We start from the raw sequence: 14,768 nt of genomic DNA, 5'->3' as shown, positions 1-14,768 counted from the left end.
ACACTATAGTTCCAACATTCTCATTTATTCAAGTCTTTTAGGGAATGCTACCTGACACCTATTTTTTTTTCAATATATGACATTGATTGTCAAATTGGTTTCCATACAACACCCAGTGCTCATCCCAACAGGTGCCCTCCTCAATACCCATCACCCACCCTCCCCTCCCTCCCACCCCCCATCAACCCTCAGTTTGTTCTCAGTTTTTAACAGTCTCTTATGCTTTGGCTCTCTCCCACTCTAACCTTTTTTTTTCCTTCCCCTCCCCCATGGGTTTCTGTTAAGTTTCTTAGGATCCACATAAGAGTGAACACATATGATATCTGTCTTTCTCTGTATGGCTTATTTCACTTAGCATAACACTCTCCAATTCCATCCACATTGGTACAAAGGGCCATATTTCATTCTTTCTCCTTGCCACGTAGTACTCCATTGTGTATATAAACCACACTGACACCTGTTTTAATGCACGTGTCTTCGATAATGAATGAGGTGGTAGATGCTTGCACATACTTACATATCATCCTTTCCTTTCTAGGCAGTGCCTGTTTATGTTTTGCTTCCTTTTTAAAAAAAATAAAGCTTTATTTTTTATTATTAATTTTCAAGAGTATTTTGTACCTGCGCTAATAGAATCTTCGGAGATAATGGGCATGTTCTATAACTGCACTAATACAGTAACCAATGGCTTCATCTAGCTAGCTATTCAGCATTTAAAATGTGGCTAGCGTGACTGAGAGACTTTATTTTTATTTTCTTTCATTTTAGTTAATTGAGTTTTAAATTTAAATAGCACTAGATAGCTAGTGGCTACCATATTAGACCATCTTTCTCATTAGAAGGACTGAGTTAACATCTGGTTTATAGCTCTTTTTACCTAGCATTGATCTTTAGCCAAATCCTTCTTGCAACATATACTCGAGGAATGCACAGGAGTTTACTGGATCTAAGATACATCGGCATCCTGCTGATTATGCTTTGTACGGAACTAAGAATCTATACTTGGTTGTCAAGTGTGTTTATGGAGTAATCCAATGGTTCCCACACTTTGCAGCAAATTGGAATCGCCTGGTACTATTTCTTTAAAATCCCAATACCTGGTTTCCATCCCAAATGCTATTTGATTGGCATGGATGCTACCTGGGTATCAGAATTCAAATAAGCTGCAACATTTGGGAACGACAGACATCACCTGTAATCAGTGAGTAACGTGGGAGTGATGAGATGCAGGCACGCCGAAACAAAAAGGGGGTTGGCAGGTATCTCTGAGGAGTTATGTCATTGGCAAGGTATGAAAGCTGAAGGTGCCCTGAAGCTGATGGCTTTCCTGATCTGTGGTGGTCACACCCACTCAGCCTTGCCCATCGTGACCACGTTTATCCCAATTCAAGTTGTGGGGATATTTAGAAGCTGTTCAGTGTAACTAAGCATCCATTATGCTGTTGCTGTGCACACTGTGATATTGCCTGCCCTGTATCCCTTTTTTTAAATATGAAATTGTCAAATTGGTTTCCATACAACACCCAGTGCTCATCCCAACAGGTGCCCTCTGCAATACCCCTCACCCACCCTTCCCTCCCTCCCACCCCCCCATCAACCCTCAGTTTGTTCTCAGTTTTTAAGAGTCTCTTATGTTTTGGCTTTTTAAATCTAAGTAAACTTGCAGGTGAATGAAGTCCATTCAGTCAGTGTCAATCTGAATATCAATCTCAACCCAGGACCACTGCTGCTGGTGACTCAAAGTGGGCACTGCCACCATAGAGGCTACAAATATTTTTCAATTTATACTCTTCCTTTTAATATTGTTTATGTTGTTTTTTCATGCAGCTCTCTAAATATTATCTCATTTTTCATCATTTCCTCGATGGCACCTGGGTTTGGTTCTCTTGCTTAGAAAGGCATGTGCCTTCCAATATTATGTGTGTTATCTATTCATCATCTTGTGTTTTCTTCTATTACTTTTTTCTATGTCTGTATTATTATTATTATTATTATTATTATTATTATTATTATTTAGAGAGAGTGTGTGAGCAGGGGAACACAGGGAAAGAGAGAGATTCCCAAGCAGGCTCCATGCTCATTGGGAGGCCTAACGTGGGGCTCGATCTCAGGATCATGACCTGAGCCAAAATATAGAGTTAGATGCTCAAACAACTGAGCCACCCAAGAGCCCCTGTATTATTTTTAAATATTCAATTCATCTGGAATCCATTTTGATATAAAAATGTTACTTATTTTTCTAGAAACTATAGCTTACTAAGTTCCATTATTGACTATATACATTTCCTCACATATTTTCTTTTTTTTTTCAATATATGAAATTTATTGTCAAATTGGTTTCCATACAACACCCAGTGCTCATCCCAAAAGGTGCCCTCCTCAATACCCATCACCCACCCTCCCCTCCCTCCCACCCCCCATCAGCCCTCAGTTTGTTCTCAGTTTTTAAGAGTCTCTTATGCTTTGGCTCTCTCCCACTCTAACCTCTTTTTTTTTTCCTTCCCCTCCCCCATGGGTTTCTGTTAAGTTTCTCAGGATCCACATAAGAGTGAAAACATATGATATCTGTCTTTCTCTGCATGACTTATTTCACTTAGCATAACACTGTCCAGTTCCATCCACGTTGCTACAAAGGGCCATATTTCATTCTTTCTCATTGCCACGTAGTACTCCATTGCATATATAAACCACAATTTCTTTATCCATTCATCAGTTGATGGACATTTAGGCTCTTTCCATAATTTGGCTCTTGTTGAGTGTGCTGCTATAAACATTGGGGTCCAAGTGCCCCTATGCATCAGTACTCCTGTATCCCTTGGGTAAACTCCTAGCAGTCCTCACATATTTTCAATGCTACGTGTATCTTAGGCAAATCCCTAAATGGTATTTGGACTTAGTAATGGATGTTCTCTTTTATTCTTTCACTATGTTTTCACGTGCCAGTATCAACATGTTTTAATTAACATAGATTTATAAAATTTTTCTAACATGTAGGTTCTCCTTACTACTGTTATTTTGCTAATTTATGTATTTGTTCATACTTTGTATACATGAAATTCAGAATGATTTCATTTTTATGAGTTATTTTAGGTAGAATGAGTAGCTTGTGATACTATTTTCCACTTCAAAACAGGTATGACTTGCCATTTAATCAAGTCTTCTTTTACATCCTTCAGTAATATTGTAAATATTATTTTTATATATCCTGTACATTTTTCTAAGTTTTACCTTGATATTTATTCATTTTTGGTCCTAGTTTAAGTGGAGTATGTATTCCTTTTGTATTGTCTATGTAGTTATTTGTAAGTGGGAAGATAAATTACTGATTTTAAAAATTAATTTTGTTGTTAGGCACATTACTGAGTTACCATCTTAAAAAATAGTAAAATAATTCTCTTAGATTTTTAAGCATTATATTGTATCAATGCCAAATCTTGTCACCTCCTTTCTAGCTTTATATATTTTTCTATCTCTTTCTCTGATCAAAACATGCTTGTAAGTTCGGAACTTAAAAAACCAAAAATTAGGAAAGAGAGCCTAATGCATTGGTTTACAGAGAGACCTAGATGCCTAGGTCTTAACAACAAAAGAGACATTTCAAAAGGACAGACTTGTTCCAAGAGAGAACTCCAAATGTAGTCTCCCGAGGCTGGAACTAGAAAAGCCGGAAGTAGACATCTACGACATCAGATCACAGCGATGGCAAGAAAGAATGGAGAAAAGGGGGTCATGTTGTTATCACTGAACTGTGACACGGTAGAATGTGAGACGCAAGTTGGAACGTGTCTTTAACACGTTATTCCCTGGTTGATGATTTGAGAACGATCCTGAGTGTGAGTGTGCCCTCTGAGGAGGGCACCAAATCCAATCTCCTGTTAACTCTAATCACTCTGTTCAAATAATTTTTACTTCGCTTGCTTAGAGGCAGATCATTTTGAAGAATGTGAAACAACATTACCATTTGTCTTATATCACTGTTTATGTGTACCTGAAATGCATGGGAGTTCCCATATATGTATTTTGTGCATTACATATTGATACAAAGTTCCCATATATATGTGTGTCCAAAGAAGTGTATGAGAAGGGACTCACAGAGCACACTAGAGAATGAGCACGCGTGCGCGGAGGTGAAAGAAACCACACTACATGATAGAGAACGTGCCTAGCAAACTAACTGTTCAGACCCATGACTGAAGCCACATTAAAAACCCAGATGCAGCCACCTTTAAGCATGCACTACTAGGTTAATCATTTTCAAAAGGGTGAAAAAGTCATGATTAAATAGAAATACATCAAGAGATTTCCTGACGATACAAATAATAGCAACTTCCATTAAAAATGTCTTTTTGGCATCGGAGTAGAGGCCATCCAGAAAGACAGATGCAGCTTAAGGCATTCTCTAGGCCTCTGTCCAAGTACTGAGGCAAGTCTTGCGATGCATTCAACTTGATGGTTTGACACGTTGACATACACGGCATTAGTACTGTTGTGCTTTGAAACCCCACAAATGATTTTTGCAGGTTTAAGTTGCTAGAATAAGGGCTCGACAGAGGGGAAGGACGAGGAAAGATGTGTCTTGCATGGCATGGAGTCCAGCAAGCTTACAGCACCCCTCCCGCTTGTATTCCTGCCTCCTGGGGTTTTCTATTAAACTCCCCTGGCCACATGTTTATTTGATTTGAAACAAATGCATGTTAAAATCTTTGCAGGTAGTGTTTCTGCAGTGTGTGGCTTTGAGAGTTGACGACTCAATCATTCACAGTGATAATGGTGTGAATATTCTGGGACAGGTGATACTTCTACCTAATTGACTACATTACTATGTCACAGGGGCTCTGTGTTTTTCACAAAACAAACCCAGAATCATGACATTAAACACTTCTAAGTAAAAAACAAGGGGCGCCTGAGTGGCTCAGTCGGGTAAGCATCTGACCTCCGCTCAGAGCATGATCTCACTGTTCGTGAGTCTAAGCTCCACATCAGGCTCTCTGCTGTCAACACGGAGCCTGCTTTGGTCCCTGTCTCCCTCTCTCTGCCCCTCCCCAGCTCATGCTTTCTCTCTGTCTCAAAAATAAATAAAACATCAAAAAGAATTTTAATAATAAAAAAATAAGAAAAATAAGAAACAAAGTAAAACTACTCTAACTTTAGAAATACGCTAAAGGTTTTTGTTTGTTTGTTTGGAAAACCAGGTACAAATGACATTCATAAAAAAAACAAAAAGCAAACTATTCTGTGTATAACAATCATATTTACCGAAACAATTCATAAAATTGGTACCATTCCCATTCCTTGCCTGTATAGTCTGGAGTGTCAAAGAATCTTGGGCATGTACCAGGGACCATTTGGATAATTTAGCTATAAAGGTCCTGCACATGTTTATCTATTTAAAATAGTTTCTAAGATGTGACTTTCATGATATCTTAGCAATTGTCCTTAAATGAGCAGAAATTACACCTTACATTCACTTTTTCAATCACTTACAATAAAACTGGCTGAAAAGCCCTTTAATCATAGATGTTGAGCGATTTTATTTTATCTTCATTTTGAGAGAAACCATTTTAGTGGCTTGCATTTTCTAATTTTGTGAAATATTTACATGCCAAGTACTAGAGTAGTTTCTATAAATTACATTTATGGGCCTGGACTATAAATTTTTTTCTAAAGAAATGTTTTATATGTGATTTTACAAAATATCATATATCTGTCAAGTTTACAGTTCTATCAAATATGTGCATGACCTGTAGAGACAATAAATACTTCATCTTTCTTTTTAAAGATTATTTGTAAGAAGCATCAGGGCCTTTTATTAAACCTTTCAGGTATATAGAAGCCATTGTTCTCTCCAGCACTCGAGGTGGGATCAAATGAAGGGAGAATGAGGATCCTCAATGCAGCATTTCAATCCATGTTGATGGGTTTTATTTTATTTGTTTCTAAACTTACAATTGTCTCTTCTTCCTTTTTCCATCACATACTTGTATAATGGCTTATATGTTCCCTAACCCTCTTTCATAGATTTATTTCTATCATCTGGGGCAGAATGTGAAGCTCTTAAATAAAATGGGCATTTTTTGTACAGTCATAAGAATACCTTTTTTAAAAATGGGCCAAAAAATACCAAATAAAGAAAACGACTCTGGAAAATCTATATTTGTAAAATACAGCAGTGGGTTAAAGTCCTTACTATGTACATCAATTAAAAATTGTACTTTGGCTAAAAAACAATCCAGGTTGAAGTGATCTGTGTTATTCCAGGTGAAATGGCAAGAACTAGGCATAATTCACCATGTTTCATTCTTCCTGCTTTGGCAATTGTAGATTCACGGAGACGGAGCCTCCCTCGGAGAGGTACCTGCGTAACTGGGAGCAGGATAGAACTCAGCAGCCTACCTGGGATGAGCAGGCATCAGGAGGATGTGTGTGGTATGGGATGTGGGTTGTTTCACCTACATCGTAACTTCGGTGTAGTCATGGTACCTGTTGCACCAAGTCTTAATTTTGACCCTGACACTCAAAGTCATTCATCAATTTTCTTTACCATATCCAAAAGTATCATTCAGACCTTCCTGACCTTGACAGTCCATTCTGACCAGTAGATTTCCTGGTTCTTTTGTGGGAAACTGTACCTCTGGATATCGCCAAAGTCCATGCTGTTGTCTACTCTTTTCCAGCTACATGGGATAGCTTCCTTAATCCTTCCATAATCTAAGTTATGAAGCTGTTTCTTCAACACCCAGGTGAGCCCAGCTGTTTTGACAAAGTCAATCTACAATGATCTGCGTATTCCACTAATTTCCAAATCTCTAGAATTCTGTACCCCATGTTTGCATGCTTCTCTGAATCATTTTTTGCTTTGTTCTGATGTATTTTATCTCTTGATGACATTAACATGAGATCTTTTAATACCTCTCAGATTTTTTTTTTCTTTACAAAGTTAGACCCAGAATAGGAGATCAATGTCTTCAAATCCATTCATTCATTGATTTTTTTTTTCTGTAATAACCTCAACAAAAGCGATATACCACAATGGGTACTAAATGCTGGAAATGCAGTTGAAAAAGATAAACCCTCTCCCATAAAAAGTTCAAAACTTATAGGGGGTAAAGAAATGTGCATCCTAACTCTAGGTATATTAAACTGGTAAAACATAAATGCACTAAAAGACATAACTGATTCTAGGAGGAAGCAGTCACTACAATAAAATGCATTTTTTATTCATTTATTCATTCCCTCATTCATTCATTCATTCATTCATTCAACAAACATTTAGCATTTGCCTGCAACAAGCCAGGAACTCTTAAGATCTAGAATGCCAAGGGGCACCTGGGTGGCTCAACTGGTTAAATGTCAGACCTTTGATACTGGCTCAGGTGATAATCTCACCGTGGTGAGATTGAGCCCATGTCAGGCTCCACACTGAGCATGGAGCCTGCTTGGGATTCTCTCTCTCCCTCTTTCTCTCTGCCCCTTCTCCCCCGCCTCAAAATAAATCAACATTTAAAAAAAAAGATTTGGGGCACCTGGGTGGCTCAGTCAGTTAAGCGTCCAACTTTGGCTCGGGTCATGATCTCACAGTCCGTGGGTTCAAGCCCCACATCGGGCTCTGTGCTGACAGCTCGGAGCCTGGAGCCTGCTTTGGATTCTGTGTCTTCCTCTCTCTCTGCCCCTCCCCTGTTCGTGCTCTCTCTCTCTGTCTCCTCAAAATAAATAAAGATTAAAAAATTTTAAAAATGAATAAACAAACAAATAAATAAATAATGAAAAAAAGATTTGGATGCTGAGATGACAGGTTGGAAGGTACAGCCTCTATTTTCAGGATGTTCACACTCAAAAGAGGAAGAGAATGAATAAACAAACAAATCAAAGCACAGCATAAAAAATAATATTACCTTGGCAAGTAATTATGATAGATGCCATCTGTCTTTACATTGATTAGTTTGGATTGGTTAAGGATATCATTATGCCTCTATGTCACCCTGAGAACCTCACTTTTTTTTTTTAATTTTTTTAATGCTTATTTTTGAGAGAGAGAGACAGACAGACGGACAGAGACAGAGTGTGAGCAGGAGAGGAGCAGAGAGAAAGAGACACAGAATCGGAAGCAGGCTCCAGGCTCTGAGCTCAGCTGTCAGCACAGAGCCAGATGCGGGGCTCGAACCCATGGAATGTGAGATCATGACCTGAGCTGAAGTTGGACGCCCAACCGACGGAGCCACCCAGGCAGCCCTGAGAACCTCACCTTAACAAGAGTAAGCAAAGGAAGGCAAGTGGTGTGGTCTAGGTTTGACTTGCCCCAAAATTGAATAACGGAGAAATAATTTTCATGGTTGATGTATCATGTTAAGAAATGTCAAAAACGTACATTTTACTTAACACATCTATATGTTAGCATGAATTAACCTCTACTTACCTAGTTTAAAACCCAATACTTAATTTAGAAAAAGAGTAAAGGATGATCCAAACACCTAGTTAAAATAAATACCTCATTAAGCTTTCATTGTTATTGGTTCATAATTACTGTTTATTTTATCCCTAGTTTGAATGGTTCTCATGAAATTAATTCAACCGTAATATCCAGTTTTTCTCGCTCTTCTACACTTCAGCTTGCTTAGGATTTTAAGGCAGCTTTTCTTAAAAATGCTTATAGGCAACTTCTTCCAGCCCAACTGTTGTTCTCTCTAGAGAAAGACCTGGGTTACTTCTTCTCAATTCAATTTACATCAATAAACATGCATTGAATGGCCACCAAATGCTTCAGAGACACAAAGGTGAGTAAATCGCAGTCCATTTCTTCAATGAGTTGATAATGTATGACTGAGTTCTAGGAACTTTCAAAAGAGAGGCAATTGACTGATCAAAGAAAATTATCATTATGTGCCCAAATAGGCTTCTAAATTATCTGTGTGCTAAGAATGATGCTTCATTAAGTTACTCATTTTCTCTAGTTCCAGCAGCTCAGCCAGAGGAAAAGAAAAAAAAAGAAAGTTCTTTGACTGCAGCACGTTGTCCCTGGTCCATATAAGATCCAAACCAATACCCTTCTCCTAAAAAAGAAGTCCTTTCTTCACCACCAAGCAAACAGCCTACAGCTTCCTTCTTCCACCAGGTGTTTATATGTGATCAGCCAACTACAAATACCACCCGCCATATTGCAAACTGCCTCCTTGTCAGTCTCTCTTAAGGAGCCATGCCCCTGCCAATAACATGCAGCGTTTTACACACTTACACACTTTTAACAGACTAGAGAATGGTTTATATACAAATCATATATATATGTTTATATATACAAAACATATACAAAACATATATGTTTTATATACAAAAACATATATATATGTTTATATCATATATAATACTCCAAATATTATATATACCAACCTCCAAATACTAGAGAGAGAAGGAGATGTTCAGAAATCTCAGAGGCATCAGAGGAAATAAAAGGAAAAAATTCTGTCAACCAACCTTAAATGAAGACCATGCAAAAACCACTAGGTTATTGGATAAAACTTAAAAACAAATGACAGGTTTTATTTATTTCTTAGACTTCCACGCTAGGTAGTGGACAAGTAAGATTTTTTTTCAGTTTCCGGGGTCTCTGAGATAAGTTCACTCACCTTTAGTATTTTCAAAAGTTATACCATGAAACAGAATAGAAAATGAATATTAATTCATTTTTCCTTGAAAAATGCTTTCTAAGTAATTCCCAAGATTCTGTGTCTCAACTTAGTTTAAGAGATTCGTAAACAACACACAGGGATGACTCTGCTTCTTTTCCCTGAGAGACTATGCATTCTGTTAAAGAAACATACCCAGATGCTGTCTTCTTGTCGATATTGTTTCCAGTTCCTGCCACTATCACTGAACATCAGGAGGTAGCTGGTCACCCAGTTGGAGCTCCCATATCCCCCTTGGGTGGCCACAGCGGTGATCTCCATTCTCTCTCCAAGGTCAATCTGCAACCACTGGTATTTGTTTGACACAAGTGGAGACCAGCCACCAGCTCCTTTTATGAAAATAGAAACAGAAGACAACAGGAAGAAGATTAGTTAAAAATCTGTTATTGGATAGAAATGCCAGTAAGACTGTATTCCTGTATGGAATTTAATAAAGTCAAATTTCCAAAATACGAAACTTCTCATAATTGTAGAATAATACAGAAAAACAAGAATTTAGTATAAATGGATGAAGCCTGTGTTAATTATGTTCATTTCTAGGTGTTATAACTCCCAACACGGGGTAGAACTGAGATTCTACTAAATGTTCAAAGTGCTTAATTTGACAAGTGGACATTCGTGTCTACACTTGGAACTAGGAGGGTTACTGCCCACACACATGATTAGGTGATGGTTCGACCTTTAATCATAGTTCACGCTGTGGCATATCTAGAATACTACCTGTGGTATCTGATCATGTTTAGACTTCCTGGAGAAAGAAGTATAGCATAAAGCCTGCAAATACAGATGGTCAAAAAGGATAGTCCCTATCCTCACTGTGTTGACGGGTTTATAGGAGGGACAGACATTGGAAACCATGCTTGAAACACAAATGTTAACGGTGAGGCACGTGCAGGAAACAATAATACAATGGATGATGGAGGAGAGTTCTATCCAGTAGAAAGTTGGAACTGGCTGGCAACAAGCGTAGGAGAGGCCATTAAACTTTCAGGAATTTTGCAAGCTGACTGCTGAATATAGCCACTTTTACAACGGACCATGGTTGGAGTATTTAAACCACAGAAACTGGCAAACTCTACAGATCAGCACCCATTCCCACCCCAACCAATTCACCAACACACCACTGGTTCTATCCTGGCAGGGTGGGGAGGTGGGGTAAGGGGGGGGAGGTATGAGGTGGGGGAGGGGCAGTCAGGGAAAAGGTCCTAGAGTAAGGTGTGCTTGAGCATTCAAGAGTGAAAAATAGGAACCTATTGTATATTCAAGGAAGTGTGGGTAGAGCCGAACTTACTGTGTTTCCTTTTACTCACTGCACACCAGAATATTAGAGATGTGACTACTGGATGTCTTGTTAAGATGTTTCATTCTTCCAGTTAATACAAAAAAGCCTTATTTGGGGACTTTACTTATTTTAAGTAATATTCACATTGATAATTATGTAAGTAATACGTAATCATTGTAAAAGGCATGAAACAGGGTTTAACGCATTCTTAAATCCATAATCATCTAATATTCAGTATCTTTTCAAATGTAACATCTAATATATAACACCCCAAGTAAGAATATTAGCACATGTTTTCTTTCCCACATTCTTTTGCCACCACCTTGAGGCTGTAAGCCCAACAAGGGAAGTGGGCAGATTATGGATATAATCAGCTGCTCATGAAAGAGAGCAGACCATCCTCTATGTAAGGCTCAAAACTGAGTCAATACAGTATATTAAAAAGGAATTATGTGACAACAACATCCTATCCTGATGCTATAATGCTAACTCCTACTTGTATTAGGGTATGATTACCAAGTTATTCACTACATTGTCTTTAGAATGAGACTTTTTTTTTTTCAAATTTCCTTTTTTTCTTGGAAGAAGTCATTGTTCAAAAATGTCTTCCATTCCATACCTCTCTCTTTTTCATCCAAAATATTATACATACAGTAATTTTGGTTGGCTTGTTTTTACTTTTAATTTTCTCTGTATTTGCCCTTGAAGAACCTGTGGTTTGGGCCAGTAACCTGGATGGGTGGAGTTCTGTCGGCCACCAATACCATCTACTACGTTTAGGTTAGAGAAGAATACTCTCGTATTTTGAGCAAGAGGGTTTGTTGGTAGACACATGCTCTGGCTGCATTTTTGGTGTCTTGGTGTCACTTCTCCAGCACAGCTCTGCTGTCCACAAGGGGCACCTCTTACTCTCGCAGCCTGTTATCTATAAGGAAGACTGATCTGAAGACATCTTGAATTATAGCCTGCCACAAATAACTCAGGAAATTCCCGAACCCTCAGTGGGAGTTGTTCCCACAGCATTATTTTTATTTTTTTTTAAATTTTTTTTTTTTTTCAACGTTTTTTTTTTTTTTATTTATTTTTGGGACAGAGAGAGACAGAGCATGAACGGGGGAGGGGCAGAGAGAGAGGGAGACACAGAATCGGAAACAGGCTCCAGGCTCTGAGCCATCAGCCCAGAGCCTGACGCGGGGCCCGAACCCACGGACCGCGAGATCGTGACCTGGCTGAAGTCGGACGCTCAACCGACTGCGCCACCCAGGCGCCCCCCCACAGCATTATTTTTAAAGCCAAGCCAACTCTTCCTCCATATTTCACTGCTCAGGATGTAATGAAACTCCAGCCTACCTTTTCTACTTATTCTACTGTGGTAGAATTCACTTAGTATTTATTGAGCAAGTGAGTACTTTGTGTCAGGCATTCTGTGAAGACATAGTTATTTAATTCTCAGAGCCACCTATTGAATAGAGGATAAGTCACATACAGAGAGTCTGAATACCTGGCTGTCACCTGCAGAGCAGGAAGAGGCATGGTGCTCTTAGCCAGGACCTGCCGTGCCTCTCATGTTGTTATGATCAATGGGAACTGGAAGCTCCCAATGGATGTAGAAAAGATGGAGCTGAGAGAGGTAGGGGAACCCTAGAAGTTAGCTACCGGGCGGTTGAGCCAATTTTCCTCCCTCGAATTAACAAAGACCGTATCTCTGAAGTACGGGGACATGACGGGAGGGGTGAATGGGTAACTATTTCCCTCTACTGTCCTTTCTAAATCTTACCATTCTTCCTAAGGATCTCTCCAAGTTTGGAAGTTGAAAGTTTCCTGAGGTCTAATGCTAACCAAGCATCCTCAGTCCTCTTATACTATTACTACTGCCTATCTCTCTGTTTTTTTATCATTTAAAAAAAATTTTTTTTAAGTTTATTTATTTACTTTGGTTGAGAGAGAGAGAGAGTTGGGGGGGGGGGGGGGAAGGGCAGAAAGAGAGGGGAGAGAAAATCCCAAGCAGGCTCCTCAATGTCAGCACAGAGCCTGACACAGGGCTTGGTCTCACCAGCAGTGAAGTCATGACCTAAGCCAAAATCAAGAGACAGAGCCACCCAGGCACCCCATATCATTGTTTTATACATAGAAAAGTTGGAAAAGAGTGAATGAAGGGCCCCCGGCTGGCTATCATTTTAACCTGACATTTCGACATTCGGAATTTTATCTATATGTAGCTTATACCTCTGGGAAAATACTGATTATTTTGTGTCTTGCTCTTTCTAGTTAATTTCAATGGTCTATACACTTTTTCAATATAGAATTTCATAATCTTTCTCTAGCATTTTGACACTCCTTGATAGACCAGTATTTAAAAAGTGAGCACATGAGAGGTGCACAGTAAGGAAAAAAGAATCAGCATGATTCTGGTGAGTTAAAATTGGATCATCAATTCTCATCAGGAGAAAGAGGCACCTCTCACTGACCGCTCCCTCTTCCCAGCACCGCTCACTGTTACGGCTGCACTACCCGACTTGAAACATTCGCAGTTAATTGACCTTGAACATTTCAATTTCTCACCTGTGGTGAAAAGGTACTACTGATATGCAAATTAAGCTATATCATTAAAGAGGTACACCAATAAAGTCATGGAAATTCAGATGCTCCTGGGCTTTACCAAGTGAAATCGGCCCCAGGGAATCCACAGATTCCCCACAGGGTTTGAAGCTGTTTTAGCTCTGCAGATGCACATGGTCTAAGTGTGTGATGGAGTGATATCCTTGTTCTGATTCTAAAACAAATGTCGAAGAGGAATATGGAAAATGCAAACTTCTAGGTATAGATATAGGTACAGATATAGGTAGAACGTGACTTACTTTGGTACTGGCAGCCTGTGGTGACAAGTAGGAACAACAGACATGAAATAAAAGCTGACGTTATATTAGAACAGCCGTCTGGCCACTACCAAACCACCCAGCATTCCGGAGCCATGCTATTGTCGTATTTACTTTTTTCATGGAAGAAATGAGGGCTAACTCCAGCCAACGGTAAAGTCTGAATTACTCTAAAATAAAAGAATTCCTCACTTTATTTATTAATCAAACCTTTTAGCTGCTGGTCAAGTATTATTCGTTCTTAATGATGCTTTTAATATGCCCATGTGTTCACCATTACAGTAGGCCAATACCTACAGACCAAAGACCATCTCTTTAGAACCCCCACCTCGTCCATGGTTACTGACATGTAACCCACCAGATAAAAACAAGAGTCTTGTCCCCTCAGCTCATTTTCTTCCTATTCCACCCTCCTTTTTCTCCTTCTTTGGCCTCATCACTGAGACTTGGCATAGTAAAGTGTCATAAATCTATCCAAACAAAAACACTTGTTGACTCTTCGCATCACAGCCTGAAAACTCACATTTAAAAACGAAAATCCTCCCGACTGGTGAGACTTTTAAATTAAATGTTGTAGCACTGCTCTGAGAATTAATTTCAAAAAGCATATTAAAGTGCCTATTGATTTCTCTCACATACAGCAAGCATGTGGGTACATGGCAGTTGTTACTTTTTGAATTATAGAACAATTATTATTACTATTGACTCCAAATACAGATTTATGATCACAGCACTAAATTCAGCTCTGAAAATATTTAGTTCCTGAATGACCACAAACACAGCATCTCTTGCCTACCAGTTCTATTTATTTTTTTTAATTTTAAAAAAATGTTTATTTATTTTTGAGAGAGACAGAGTGTGAGTGGGGGAGGGGCAGAGAGAGACTGAGACGCAGAATCTGAAGCAGGCTCCAGGCTCCAAGCTGCCAGCATA

At 38.9% G+C, this 14,768-nt stretch overlaps 1 protein-coding gene across 3 annotated transcripts in view; it reads right to left on the bottom strand.

Moving 5' to 3' along the window:
* Positions 1 to 14,768, bottom strand: part of CNTNAP4 (contactin associated protein family member 4) — a 251,582-nt gene that overhangs the window by 165,310 nt on the left and 71,504 nt on the right. For all 3 annotated transcript variants that reach the window (XM_019413125.2, XM_019413122.2, XM_019413123.2), the window contains exon 3: positions 9,813 to 10,006. In XM_019413125.2, the coding sequence (XP_019268670.1) occupies positions 9,813 to 10,006 (194 nt within the window). The remainder of the gene's footprint in view (positions 1 to 9,812; positions 10,007 to 14,768) is intronic.

This window comes from Panthera pardus, unplaced genomic scaffold, assembly GCF_024362965.1.
Source record: "Panthera pardus isolate Hobbes unplaced genomic scaffold, ASM2436296v1 HiC_scaffold_19, whole genome shotgun sequence".
Classification (NCBI taxonomy): Eukaryota; Metazoa; Chordata; class Mammalia; order Carnivora; family Felidae; genus Panthera; species Panthera pardus.
This window is presented reverse-complemented; position numbering and strand designations above follow the sequence as displayed.